At 47.7% G+C, this 14,501-nt stretch overlaps 2 protein-coding genes across 4 annotated transcripts in view; one reads left to right on the top strand and one right to left on the bottom strand.

Annotated features, from left to right (window-relative positions):
* Window positions 1–1,920: 1,920 nt before the first annotated feature.
* FAM167B (family with sequence similarity 167 member B) overlaps window positions 1,921–14,501 on the bottom strand; it is a 17,075-nt gene continuing 4,494 nt past the window's right edge. Inside the window, exons 2-5 of one of the 2 annotated variants that reach the window (XM_028739023.2) lie at window positions 13,618–13,700; window positions 10,003–10,225; window positions 5,138–5,556; window positions 1,921–2,761 (exon numbers count right to left, since the gene is read on the bottom strand). In XM_028739023.2, the coding sequence (XP_028594856.2) occupies window positions 2,498–2,761; window positions 5,138–5,431 (558 nt within the window). In that variant the 5' untranslated portion in view covers window positions 5,432–5,556; window positions 10,003–10,225; window positions 13,618–13,700 and the 3' untranslated portion in view covers window positions 1,921–2,497. The remainder of the gene's footprint in view (window positions 2,762–5,137; window positions 5,557–10,002; window positions 10,226–13,617; window positions 13,701–14,501) is intronic. The other variant, XM_028739025.2, reaches the window with a different exon arrangement.
* LOC114601669 (myotubularin-related protein 9-like) overlaps window positions 13,695–14,501 on the top strand; it is a 16,985-nt gene continuing 16,178 nt past the window's right edge. For both annotated transcript variants that reach the window (XM_028739021.2, XM_028739020.2), the window contains exon 1: window positions 13,695–13,946. In XM_028739021.2, coding sequence (XP_028594854.2) covers window positions 13,750–13,946 — 197 coding nt within the window. In that variant the 5' untranslated portion in view covers window positions 13,695–13,749. The remainder of the gene's footprint in view (window positions 13,947–14,501) is intronic.

Here is a 14,501-nt window from a genome sequence, read left to right as displayed (position 1 = left end):
TATGAGGTGACAGTGAAAGCATTGGGAGACCCAGTTACTGATCTCCCACGACTCTTCCAGCTCTTTTGGCTGTAAGAATCGAGCCCACCCACCTGTTTCTGAATGAGTCACTTTGCTGAGTGTATCTTGCTCTATCATCAGTGCCAACCTTCCTACTATGTTTTGGTTTGATCCAACTGCCGCCCTCACCTGCCTAGGCTTCCCACATGCTGTTTCCCTGACTGGGCTGCAGATTCTCAGACTCACGTCTTACCTCGTTTGACAGTGGACTGGATTCTCCCTACAGGTGGTGGGATCTCCTTCCTTGGAGGTTTTTGAGGAGAGATTGGATGGCCATCTGTAATGGATGCTTTAGTTTAGATTCCTGCATTGCAGGGGGTTGGACTAGATGACCCTTGGGGTCCCTCCCAACTCTACAATTATAATAATTTGCCTTCTGCCATCTCAGCATGTAGAACTGTAGCTAAAGCAATGGTGCCTTATGACACTCAGCCTAAAGGAAGGCAACCCACAGAATGTAACTCAACACACCAAGTTCTTGGAGGGTGAGTATTTCTGGGACAGGAGCAGTTAAATGATCTAAGTACCATACAGGCAATTTGCACATAAGGCAGCTCTGCGCAAATGCAGCTTGAACCACAGAAGGGAAGAAATGACCTCACTGCACTTTAAACAACTGATGTGAATGTACCTTGAGGTCAGAGCAAAGCGGAAGCGTTCTCCGCATTCACAACAAACCATTAACTGTGGTTTACTCTGACGTGTGAATGCTGCCAGTGCCTCAGGCGTACAAGCGGCCCTGACTGTGGAACCAACTGTTCTGGAGTCCTCCTGGGAAGAGAACCTGGTTCTGCTTTCTGTTTCAGTGATGTTCTTTGTTTTTATATTCTACACCACTTAGAAATGTTTAAAACATTAAGGGGTTTATAAATGCTTTTCAATAAATATATAGTGACAGAACCAGGCTCTGTTCCCAGGAAGCCCAGATATTAATTCTAGTATTAGTGTTGGAGAAATGTTATTATATGCAAGGTGGCCCTCTCCTTCTTTAGGGCAGGGGCGAAGATTCCCAAGGGCTGCATTTCCTTGTTGCCTGGGGGCGTATACCAACAGTAAGCATGGCCAGAGGCAAACGCTTGACTTTGTACATTAGGCTACATTCCAGCTATTCAAAAGCTGCACACATACCCATATGCACACATCCCTCAGGCAAGAGGAATCATAACTGTTTAAAAATACGTTTTAGCCCGGCAAAAGTATTCAAGGAGTGCACACAGCAGACCCAATGGCCTGGGGAGAGTGGGTGTGGCTAAGGGTCATGACCTGGGAGAGTACCGACCATAGGAGCCAACTCCTAGGGGCCGAGGGGGCTTCAGCCCTCACAATAAAATATTTGAGGGGGCCAGGCCCCCACAAAGTTGACGGGCATTGCCATTCAAATGCTGTGTGTGTACTGTGTCATGTGATTGATTATGTGGGGCGGGGCTTACCTGGGCCCCCACAATATTTTATTCAAGTTGGCACCCCTGGTACCGACAGTACCTAGAGGGCCATGTTCAGCCCTTGATCTGCTGGCCCTATTTTAGGGGTTTGCATTATTTTGCACTGGAAGGTGCAAATTAGGACCTTGATGGCTGGTGGCTACTCCATGTCTGAAAAGAACAGTTGGCATAGTTTGGATCTGGCTATTTCTGAAAAAGTCATTCAGAATTGTGGGCTCTGCTGCTGTTGGGACTGATGGCCACCTTCCAGTTTGCTCATTACCTGCTCAGCTTTTTAATCTGCAAATGAACGTATGTCAGACAGAACACATTTTGTTCAGGCATAGGGCTGTTGAAACAAACCGTGCAAAGTTGTATCTAGAACAGTGGAGTGGGTGAAGCGTTGTGGCAAAGTACAACAGGTACAAAGAGACCAGCAAACATTTTATTTGTCTGTTTATTTGAAGTCTGTAACCTGCTCTTGACGCAACAGCCTCTCAGAGTGGCTAACGCGTATTAAGAATAACATACGGTAATACAAAATAAAACAGGGGCAACAGGAAGAGATAATAAAAGCTGGAGTACAGTCGCCTGAGGAAATGCAAAGGAACTGAAAGGATGTCAGGTCTGGTGCCAGGCAGGCTTCCCTGAAGAGAGCATTCCAAAGTTGTGACAGGGAGGGGGGACAACTCAGAAGGTCCTATCCTCGAACATTCCCATCCCCAAATGTGAGGGCTGGTGGATCTGAGGATACTCAATAGCCAGGCAGATGCCTGTTACTGTCTGCAGCAAAAATGCCTTCTTTTACAAAGCAGTTGGTAGCTGCACAGAACCACCTGCTGACAAGGCAGCCTCTGGCCTTTTGAGAAACTGTCTCTCTCCATCCCATAACAAAAAACCTATGCCAGGTTTCTCTGTGTGAGTCCCTGGAAACTGATGGGTTTATGCGTGTGTATCACTTGCTGAAGGATGCAGGCCTTAAAAATGCAATCAGAAGAGGGGTCAAGCAAGGCCCCTCAGCACAGAGAGAAACGGCGAGAGTTGATGTTCATGCGTGTGACTCCAATGTGCTTGAGGGGTGTGGACAAGAGGAACGCCATCTTGGGTGGGATGTTACACAGCAGGTCAGAGTCCTCTTCACAGCCCTCCAGCTCGAAGGTGGCGTCGTCCAACATCTCCTTGTGTTGGTGACAGGCCTGTTCCACCTTCAGTCGGTGGATCTGAGCACGCAGGCCCATTAGTTGCCGTGCCAACTGGTGATCCAAGGCCTGCATCTCCCGCTGGAGAGAAGCAAAAGAATAACCATGAAGCCTGAGAGGCAACACATACACACCCCATAAGAAAATTAAAAGAGCATGGCTGGATCAGAAAAAGGCCATGTCCTGTCCTGAGTCCTGTGGAAGTGTCTTTGAGAGGGTGGTCAGACCCTGAGGAGGAGTGTGAGGAGCTTGGGGAATTGGAGGAAGGTGGGGTAACAGGTTCTGAACCCCAAGAGACCTCTGATCTCAAGGAGGGTCCCAGTGGGTTACAGGGTGGAGATCCTCCCTCCCAAGGATGCTCAGGCAAACTCAAAAGTGCCTCTGTCACCTCCCTCCCAAACACGCCCACCATAGCTGATCCAGCCACGGAGGTGGTTCCTCCCATTACATAGAAGCTAAGAGCAAATTGGATGCCAAGTCAACAGCCACCCTGCCTCTGTCACCTAGGAGGCTGGCATGCACAAACCTCACTTAGCCAGCCCACCAGAAGGAGCACCTGTTTGCCTGGGACTCCAACTGCTTGCTGTCCAGCAAAATGCAGTGCCCGCCTTGCCCTTCAATGGAAGGTGCAGGAAGTGTGCCACTCGTTGGTTCAGTGTCTTAGGGCCCATCCACACTTTAGCTGAATGTGGACTGTGAACCCCTTGTTCCTCCTTTAATTCTTACATGTCCATGCAGTGTTCTCCTCCAGCTACTGCTGTCCTATAATTTCTCATCCAGAGATTCCCTATGCTTTGGAAATCGAAACAGGACATCAATTTCATAGGGAATATCCAGATTTAGGGAGGAGGACATGTGGGAAGGCAGCAGTTGGAGGAGGGGGAATTAAAGGGGGTGTAAGGGGTTCACAGCCCACATACAGCTGACATCTCTACATTCACAGCAGCCACTGTAACTCTCCAATGGCATACCCTCCAACCTTAATGAAAATAGGAATATTCCCATTCCATAATGATAATTCTATTATTTATACCCCACACATCTCACTAGGTTGCCCCAGCCACTCTGGGCAGCTTTCCACAGATGTAAAACACAATAAAACATTAAAAAAAACCCTTCCCTATACAGGATTGCCTTCAGACAGCTTGAGGGTCAGATAACTCCATACCCTCCAACATTTCTCTGATGATATTAGGGACATCCTAGGGAAAAGTGGGACATTCTGGGATGAAATAAGAGACCGGGATGGCTTCTCTAAATCAGGGGTGTCCCTGGAAAATAGAGACACTTGAAGGGTCAGCAATGGTTTGACTTAACCCCCAATCTTCCCTTGTCTCCTGAAGCAGACGGATGACAACAACAACAAGTCTTAAGCCAAAAATAAACACACACACCCCAATTATTATACACTGCTGTCAGGATGAGCCCTACCATGAAGCAAAATGAGCCAAGCAGCTGAAGCAAAGTGGTTAGTTTATTTGAATTATTATTGTATCTTTTTACTACTAGGAAATGGGTTTTTCCACCTCAGGTGCCAAAATAACTTGGTGGGCTTGAATTTTAGGGACCCTGATATGTGTGTGTGTGTGTGTATGTGTGTGTGTGTGTGTGTGTGCACGCGCACGCACACACACACACACACACGCAATGTTTAATGCTGTTCCTCAAAAACCAAAATATATTGGGCTGGCCCTGTTTGCTGCAGGCGCTACTCTGCCTTCTAGATACTGTAGTTTCATTTATCCGTCTACATATTCTCTATATATTCATTAACTTCCCCCTCTTCCTCCAGCAACACAGAACGGGGTGTGTTTGTTACGTGGTTAAAGATATGCTAGGAAATCATAACTGTCTTACAGCAGTTTACCAAAAGCTCAAGACAAACCTAGCAAATACACTGCGTGAAATGAAAGACAATGCAGGACAGAGTTCAGTTGGTCTTCGTAAGTGTACATTGATCATTGAGTTCACCCACTCCTCCACTACAGTGGAGCTTTATGATGCTGGGGCTGATGAGAGTTGTAGTCCCAATTATCTAGGTATCAGGTTGAGGAAGGCTGCTGTAGAGGTGGGCTAAAAGTTGTGAAAAAGGGCAACTCCGGTAACTCACTCTACAAACTTTAAGCAGAAATTCGAGACAAAACAGGTACCAAGAAACAGGGACTGTACAGGGAGCACCTACTGGTATGTACCTGGACTGTACTACTTCACTGCCTGAAGCTTTAAATATTTTAGCTAGAACTGAAAAAGACGGTCAGATGCAAGTTGGCCAGTGGAGTGAGCCATGCCATAGAAGACCACTGGGGAGGTCTTGCCAGGACGCAGCCTTTGCAAAGCTTGCGACCACCGGTGGTGGAGGTGCCTCCTCTGCCTCCCTGCTCCAGACTTGCCCCTGAAGGCTGGGGCTAGTTGCTCTGGTGCTCACATTTCCCCCAGAAAGGTTGGGAAAATACTCACCAGCTCCATCCTGAGCCACTCCAAGGCATCACCAATGGTGGGGAACCCACAAATGGTCTTCAAAGGGACGGGGGCCTGAGAGTCCTCCCCGGCCGTCTCTCCGCACTGCTTTTCCGGCAGGGTCCTGAGCCCGTTCCGCCAGGAGGGGCTTTGCACGCGAGCCTTCCACTCCAGGTAGGAAGGGCGCCGGGTCTGCAGCTTCAGCTTCGCCGTCAAGGCCTTGACGCTGTCCAGGTTCTCTGCCTCCAAGTTCTCCTCCTCTTCCCCAAACTCCTTGAACCTCACCAAAGACATCGCAGAGGTGCGCAGACAAAGGGCTTTCTTTCCAAGACAGACCGGCTCCCTCAGTCACCCACTCGCTCTGTGTCATATGTGTCCGTGCATAGAGGAAAGCTGTTTATTCTTGGAACAATAAAGCCCTGGCAATAAAAGAAAGAAAGCAGGAACTTTAATTATCCAGAGGTTAATGGGAGGCCTTTTCTCTCTCTCTCTCTTGGTCCTGACTTATTGTCTCCAACTGGGAGGAGACACCCTGTTCTTTGAAAGGAAGTTTCAATGACATAAAAGACAGCGAGAGTGTAAAGCCATTAATCCCAACAGCACTCCTTCCTTTCCTGACTCTTACTGTCAGCAGAGAAAAAGATATGGGTCCTCCACCCAGGTCTGAAAAGGAGCCAAGATCGAAAGGTCACTCCAGAAGATTCAAGGGCATTTTATAGCAAATTGTGCCCTCGTTCAGCTGACATGTCAGTAAAATCAAGGTGAGATAGTGGATTAGCAACATATTCAGGTAACTACCCTCCGAAGTCTTATTGTCCCTCTGCATTGTGGCCCTCACCCAGCTTGCTTATGTTTTAATACTCCTTTTAATTACAGCACAACAATTCCAACATAGCACCACCTGCTGACCAGTAAGAAAATAGCTACTTGATGCACTTCAGTGCAGCATAGTGTTTGCCAGTGAACTCTAGCACACTTTGAATTACCCATACATTGCAGTCATGCATCATGTGAGAACTAGCAGAGCACAGACACAACCAGCAGCAATTTCTATGATTAGGGGGACAGAGAATGTTGCATTATTTCTGTTCGGTTCCATGCATTGGCCTCAGAAGTATAGAGGTTCTGACCCAAAGCAAGCGAGCAGAGCAAGATGGGGTGAAGGAGAGCAAGGTCCATGTTCTGGCAAGGCAAAAAGTCTAGAATTCAATAGCACCCTGGACAGCTCTATGCATGGGTCGCATTGGATAAGGAGGAAGAACATAGCCAGATATTGCTCCAGCACCAGTGGACCTCTGGTTGAGCTTTAAATAGGCACTGTGGGTCTCTCTGAGCTGCCAGCTCCACTCTCTGTAGGAAAAGCCTGTTTGTTTAAAGGCGCCCAGTTGGCTCCAATGGTGTGGGGGGAGACTGGGGTTCCTATAGGGCAGGGGTGGGGAATATTTTTTGGCCTGAAGACCACATTCCCTCTTGGCCAATTCTCCAGGGCCCATATGCCAAAGGTTGGTTGTGATCAAAGTGAGCACAGAAACCACATCCATTCACATGCCACACAACACACACACATACAGCACAGCACAGGCACATGCATGCATATCCACAGACACACCTTCCTCCCCCGGCTGAGGAAAAAGCATTCTCTGTCCAGCCCTCAAGGTTGGTGGTTTGAATCCCCATGACAGGGTGAGCTCCCATTGCTCTGTCCGAGTTCCTGCCAACCTAGCAGTTCAAAAGCACACCAGTGCAAGTAGATAAATAGATACTGCTGTGGCAGGAAGGTAAACGGTGTTTCCATGCGCTCTGGTTTCTGTCATGGTGTTCCATTGCACCAGGAGCAATTTAGTCATGCTGGCCACATGACCCAGAAAGCTGTCTGTGGACAAACACCAGCTCCCTCGGCCTAAAAGCGAGATGAGTGGTGCAACCCCATAGTCGCCTTTGACTGGACTTAACCATCCAGAGGTCCTTTACCTTTTTTTACCTACAGGGCGAGAAGTTTTGCATTGTGCTCCCTGTTCGCAGGTTTGGTGAGGCCACTAAAATTCCAGCACCCAACAGGCATGATATGGACATGGATGGGCTCTGAGGATGCCCACAACTAGTCTCTGCAGAGCCTCTGCAGAGCTCCCTTTAGTCCAGGGGTCAGCAAGGTTTACCTTGCCTGGGCTGGTTCACTCCAGCAGAGATCCCTCTGTGGGTCGGATTGTGTTTGTGTGTGAGCGCCCGTGCCCACAATTTCCAGCATTTGTGTTTGCGCAGATGCGATTTCTGGCATCGCGGAAGCGAGTCCCCATGCTGTGCTGCACCGGTTTAGTGCAGCGTGTGGGGACTCACTGAGTGGGCAGCTCGGTTCAGGGGTGGCTCGTGGGTTGGTTAAATGACCCCCATTGGCCGCTTGTGGCCCATGGGCCTTAGGTTGCCTACCCCTGCTTTAGTTCCCTTCTGCTGGGCCATAGGGCATTTGGTCAGGTCAAGTTAAGCTGGTGACTCATTTGCTGCTAGAGCACAGCTGCACTGCATTTAAGGTGGAACAGGAAGTCTGGACTGAAGGGACAAAGAAATGGAATGAGAGGTGTGTCCTAAAGCATGGCAGAAAAGGGCCAAGCAGTGTGCTGGTTCCTTCAAAATGTCCAACATTGCGCCTTCCAGATGTTTTGCACTACAACTCCCATCATGGGGCCAAAGGTAGTTGCAGTTAGGAGGACCGCTTATTGCGTTGCCAAAAAGAAGGAAAGGCATCACCAAAAAGAGGGGGGGGGGAGGTTAATTAAAAATAAAAATTATGCTTGTACGCATAAAATTTGCCTACAACAGATGGAACAGAGCCTTCAGGCAAGGGGGACTAGGGCATTTCAACCTCCCAGCACAGCATGCAAGAGACTGGAGAATGGCCAGCCTGGAAGGAATAAACTTCAAAGGGAGAAGGCAAGTTGAAATTCATTGCATTGCAATTCCTCAAGGGGTTCCACCTTATCACTTGTAGACTGAATTGGGACAAAGGATTTTTTATCATACTACCTATGCTAATTGACTCTTGGATGCCAGCAACAAGTGGTTTAAGGTCACTGTTAATGCAATTTTCACTGCTCTTTTCTGCATTTCATTTCCCTCTGACCTCACTGTTTACAGTCCACCGCCCTCAAAATGAAGCAACCTAGGATAAGATTTCATGCAGCTGATGAAGTTTATGCCAGAATAAATTTGTTGCATTGGTCTTTAAGGTGCCACAAAGCTCTTTGTTTCTGCAGCAAGAGAAAAGCCCAGCTACCCCTCAGGAGAGCAGTGGCCCTGTTTTCAATCTCTAATATGCTGCAGGGGATGAAATCTCAATATTGTTGCATGCTACCCCAATCTCCGAGCTGTGAGATTCCAGGTGCCTACCCAAGATTCGTGTTTCTTTGGGAGAATAAAGCACAGCGGAGACTGTGGTGTCTTCATGACATATGGTTTATTTACACATATATACAACCTGAGCCTACAATGGAGGGGCTCACAGCATGGACACCCCAAGAGGGTCTTGTCTCTACCACAGCCTTGGATTCAAACAGAATCGTTCTACTCTGACCCTCTCTCCCGCTTGCTTCCTTTACCAGCCTGCAACCTTTCCCCACCTCTTGGTCAAATCATAGTCCCCCAAAACCCTACTTCAGACTCTGGCTTTGTCTTCTAACAAATTCAGAACTGGAGGGGCCCCACCAATTTTGCATCTGGCACAGAGCCTTTGTCTTCTTAGTGGCCCATTACCTTTCCTTAGGTCTCTAAACAGCTCATCTCCCAGGCGATTACCTCATGAGGAAACTAGTCTGGCTTATTTATCTTTTTAACACTTTCTGGGTCCGGGGATTAAGTGTCTGGCACCCACAAGCTCATAACAATATATTTGCACAGCATGAGGGTTTTGTTTTGCTTTCTTGCAGGATATTTCAGTAGGAAAGTTAAGGCTCTACTCCATTCCTCTCTTGTCGAAAAGCGTGTGGATAAAAAGACAGCTTAGCACACCAGCCTGCAGAGCTCTCTCTCCCCCACGCTGCCAGAGTTTCACTTCCTGTGGTTCTCTGTGTATCTTCAAGCCCCATTCCCCCCACCATCTGCCTGGAGCCTATCAAGGCACCCGGGGGGGGGGGAATATTGTGGTAGTTTAATTGCACTGCCAGTTTATCTAACAATCTTCACCCGTCAAGTCCCTTGACAGTGGAAAAAATAAATAAACGGAAAAGAAAACATTATAGCCAGGCTACCTTAAACCCAATATCCTCCCTCTCTCTCTGCTTCTCAGCCTCTCCCACACGGCTATGTGTGCAGTTCCTGTTGCATGCTCTCCTTTTTTTTCCTCTCTCTTTCACAATCTAAGAGCCAGCATGCTGGAACTCCTCAGCTATTTTGAGAAGCAAAACAGCTGTTGAAAGGTTTCTCAACAGCAGCAGCAGCAGCAGCAGCTGCCTCCTGCACCCCTCTCTGGCCATGGCACTTCCAGCAGGCCCTGCACATTATCAGGCTCTGCATCTTGCCCCCCTGCGGTCCTCATCACTAGGAGCTTGACCCCCAACTTCTGCCAAGCAAGATCTCCTGTGGGTTCTGACAGGGCTCTGCTTCCAAATCCAGCTGTCAGGTAAGGGAAGGGGGCCACCCACTGCAGGGAGACCCCTTTGCTGGCTTTTTAAGAGGCTGTTTTGCTCTGTCTAGGGATGATCCCCAGAACCTCTAGTTAAATGCTCCCAAATCGTAGGGCTGGGAAGATGACCCTGCTGGCCAGAGGAGATGAACTGGCTAGGTGGCTCCAAGGTCTGACTTAAATTCACATAAATCCAGCTAGTAGCCAAGGATCCTTTTACGGCCCTCACTTTAAAAAACGAACACTGGCCCACCTTTCAGGGCTGTGGCTGTTCTAAGGACTGCTGTGATAAACGGTGCAGGCTTAGCACGCATTGTGGACCCCCAGATTCAATGCAATCCACCAGTCAGGCTGTCAACTTTTCAGCAGGGCTCTGTAGCTGTGGTTTTAACCCCAGCATATTGTACACCTGTTAGCAGGTGATGCTTATCTTCATTCTGTTAAAAGCTTCGTTAAAAGATGCACTTCAAGCTGCTCTGAAAGGCAAAAGAACAGACCAGGCTGCTTTTCTTTCTTGGTCAGTTGGCAACTCTACCCTTTGCCCACATATGGTGGCATGCCCAGGGATCTGGTGCACCTCTTCCTTTTATTGTCATTGCAGGAACAGGACAGGCGTGCTTGGCCGCCAATCACACATTATGGAAGCCTAATGTATGTATTGCCTTTATGTGAAGAAGAAGGTAGAAATCTGTCTTATGCAGCATGAGACCATAGGCCCATCTTGCTCAGGATTGCCTATGATGATTGTTGGGGGTTGCAGACAGGGGTCTTTCTTTCCCAGCCATTCTGAGGTTACACCTAGGACCTCCTGCATGTGAAAAGCAGGCCCTGCACCTGGGCAGATTTTGTTCCAAATGTGGGTATCCCATATATTGTCATTTTGGTTTCTTTTTAATGTTCAAAGCGGCTCTCAAAGGAAAGCATTTTAAAAGTCAACAAAATTCCACAACATTATAAGGAAGTTAAATAAATTCATAAACATACGGAGCATTGTTAAATATTACTGTTACTTTTCCATCCTTTCTTCCTGTGCCTTCAAAGCAGAAGCATGGCATGCAAACACATGGAGAGCAAGCCTCACTTAACACAGTAAAGATCAGGGCCCTACCTAGAGATGGAGGGAACAGGCTGCCTCTGTCAGCAGATTTTGGGTGTCATGAAAGGGTAGAAAATGAATTATTAGCATTTGTCTGCCAGGGAAGGGGAAATATGACTTGTGGGATTGTCTGCTTCAGGTTGCCAAATATTCCAACCAGCCTTGAGGCCTCTTGCAGCTTGAATTGGGGAGTCATTTGCTGCTTTCTTTCAGGCAGCAAAATGTCTTGAGATGGCCCAGGTAAAGGTTCAGAGGGTTCAGAGAGCCAGTGTGGTGTAGTGGTTAAGAGCAGTAGTCACGTAATCTGGGGAACCGGGTTCGCGTCTCCGCTGCTCCACATGCAGCTGCTGGGTGACCTTGGGCTAGTCACACTTCTTTGAAGTCTCTCAGCCCCACTCACCTCACAGAGTGTTTGTTGTGGGGGAGGAAGGGAAAGGAGAATGTTAGCCGCTTTGAGACTCCTGAAGGGGAGTGAAAGGCGGGATATCAAATCCAAACTCTTCTTCTTCTTGCACTATAGGCAGGTGTAGCCTTTCCTGTGGCTTTATCTCCACGTTGGGATGAGCTACATTTCTTAGTTTCGTTTATTTAGCACACCTTTAGCTGTGAGGGCTCTACAGCTCTTCTGGTTTTATTTATACCTTTTTATATCACATCTCAGCCCAGATCACCTGGTTGGGAGCAAGGGAAGCAGGGAGCAATCCCTCCCACCCCCACCAAAGCCAGACTGTGCTGTTCAGGAGGAACCTTGAAGGCCAGAGCTTGAGATAAGGAAATTAAGCAGGTGACGAGGCTTTTCTCTATTGCTTAATCTCCTGTTGGGAAAGGGAATCACATCTCACATGTTTCCGTATGGTGAGCGGCTGTCAGAGAAGCACGTATCTGGACTGGGGTCGCTTTGCATGATTTTTAAGTGCCAAACAATGACTTTCAAAACAGTCTTTGGAATGTTTTAGGAATCTGTCTTTGAATCCTTGTTTCGGTTTTGGCACATTAATCCCCCGGAGGCATAGAAATTGTGAAAATGTTAGAAGCAGGCTGTTCCATTTTAGCTGAAATATCTGAGTCAGGCTTCTAGCTGAGGGACGGAGGGGAAAGGACACAGACACACCAGTTTTGCTTCCTCCTTCTTGGAAACAATGTGTTCACCATTTTGTTTTCTTTTTGAATATACCCTTTGAGTCTTATTACTTAAGCAAATTTGCAGGGGTTCGGGAGTCAAGCTGAACAGCAACACTATGGCCTGAACTGCACCCAGACCTTCACCTGAGTAACAAGCCTTGTCTGAATTCCATGTAGATATCTGAGTACAGTGGTACCTCGAGTTACAAACGCCTCAGGTTACAAACTCCACTAACCTGGAAGAGTTACCCCGAGTTGAGAACTTTGCCCCAGGATGAGAACGGAAATCATGTGCCGACAGCGCAGCGGCAGCAAGAGGCCCCATTAGCGAAAGCACGCCTCTAGTTAAGAAGTTTCAGGATAAGAACGGACCTCCGGAACGAATTAAGTTCGTAACTAAAGGTATCACTGTACTACCATCAACAGAGAAACATGGAACAAAGCATCAGAGAGGCACCTCTCTCTTTCCTTTCCTTTCCTTTTGCTTCCCTTTCGCAGACTGCTATGATGTTGCAGCCCCCTGAAAATAAGACAACACAGCGGCCAACTTTCCTCTTCTTTCCATTGCAGGGCTGCTGTGCCTTTTAAGAACAGAAATTCGGCAGCCCATACTTTTTTCATCCGTCTCCCTGCATACCAGGGGAGAGTATCACCTGCTGAATGTCTGCTTGTCACACAACTGTCTGAATAAAACTGGCAATGGGAAGCCCTCCTGTTTCAAACCAATAGTTCTTATCTTGCGCTTCTTTCTCAAGCTGGGAAGGTGTCCCTTTTGCTGAGTTCTAGCTTACTACTGTCAATCTGTTTTGGTTATTTTATACAAAGACTTATAAGCCCTTCCAGGTGTGGGAATGTTCAGGGATGCAGGAGAGGATATATTGTTTAATTATATCCTTTCCAACTTGTGTTAACAAGTTCTACAATTTAGCAGAGTAACATTGCCCTTTTTAAACTTGCACAGCGGATAGCGTTTGCCAGGCTTCTATAAGCCTCTAAAATAAGTTTCCTGGTAAATTCCCCTTTATTCCCCCTAAATAGATAGACACAACATAGTCTTGTATAAAAGTATATAAAATAGTTTACTCACATTCTGTTCACAAATGGATCCCAGAAGGCAGACTTATGTTACAAAATATGTACACCTGGAATCTGTCCCATGAAGAGATAGCCCCATTGTCCTCTCTTGGCTGGAAGCATCTTAGAGAGCATCTTAGGCTAAGCAGATGTTGCTTCTTTGACAAATGGAGTCAGAGAGATAGATGGCAGCCTCCTCTGAGGTATTTTGTTACCTGCACAGGTAAGGTCACGCCCACATCTAGTCACATGCAGAGGAAGTCTGTCCCAGCCCAGGAGGAAATAGGAAGTTCCGACTGGCTAGTCCAGACATCCTCTTTTTATGTCCACTCTAGGGATGTTGTATTTGACTGCTCTGTTTCACATCCCACACCAGACGACCCATTTAGTCCTCATTCATCCTGATCAAAAACAGCCTTCCCCAACCAGGTGCTATTCGGATGTTTTTGACTACAACTCCCATCAGCTCCATACCAAAACTTTTGCTCAGTGTGCATAATCTGTATGTTGGGCAGAAATGCTGAGAGTTTGTGTCACATAACTGTATCTGGTCTTCTAAATGCTGTTCTGACTCACCTGCATCTGTCATATCTGTCTGTTCTTCCAACAGGTTCCCCTGGAAGGCCTTTTCTCTTCTTCAGTCAGGTCCACAGGACTTTCTGGAGCAAAACAGACACATTTGCTGTCTGGGCCCAGCCTCTCCCTACCATGGAGTTTGCAGAGTTGATAAAGACCACCAAGGTGGACCATGTGGTGCTGTCACGTCCAGGACTCCCATCTGTCAAAGGGACACTTTGCATCACCAGTCACCACCTCCTTCTATCTTCCCAGCCAGGGGGAAACGGGGAACAGGGCCAGATTGAGCTGTGGCTTCTTATTCGCAATGTGGACGCCATTGAGAAAAGGTGACTGTCTCTCCCACATCATACCTCTCCTACCCCCAGCCCCAGCATCACTCGACCTGTTAAGAATCACTGAGGCTCCCATATGCATGAAATCAAAATGCTGTTGCTTTGCTCCCCGGGTTGTGAACTAACCAAACTAAGCCTTACAGAACCTGAGCAAATCAGAACCCCTTCTATTCCCCCACACCAAGAACAATTTGCAACGGAGCTGCAGTTTTTAAGAGAAGCATTGCTGAGCCTAAACCTGAGCCCAGATCGAGGTCTTGCAAAGTGACCTCAGTGCAAAATATTAGCAAATGATGCAAAGCTCTGGGGAGGGCTGTAGCTCAGTGGCAGGACATCTGCTTGGTGTGCAGAAGGTCCCAGGTTCAGTTCCCAAAGGACATCTTCAGGCAGGGCTGGGAAAGACTCCCTGCCTGAAACCCTGCTGCCAATCGGTGTAGACAATACTGAGTTAGACGGACCAATGGTCTGACTCAGTGTAAGGCTGCTTTTTATATTCCTATGTTGTTCCTATCGTGCCCACCTCAGGCTAGTGTCCTGGCTCATGAATTC

Source organism: Podarcis muralis, chromosome 7 (assembly GCF_964188315.1).
Source record: "Podarcis muralis chromosome 7, rPodMur119.hap1.1, whole genome shotgun sequence".
NCBI classification, from domain to species: domain Eukaryota; kingdom Metazoa; phylum Chordata; class Lepidosauria; order Squamata; family Lacertidae; genus Podarcis; species Podarcis muralis.
The sequence above is the reverse complement of the archived record's forward strand: the minus strand, read 5'-3'. Positions and strand labels throughout refer to the sequence as shown.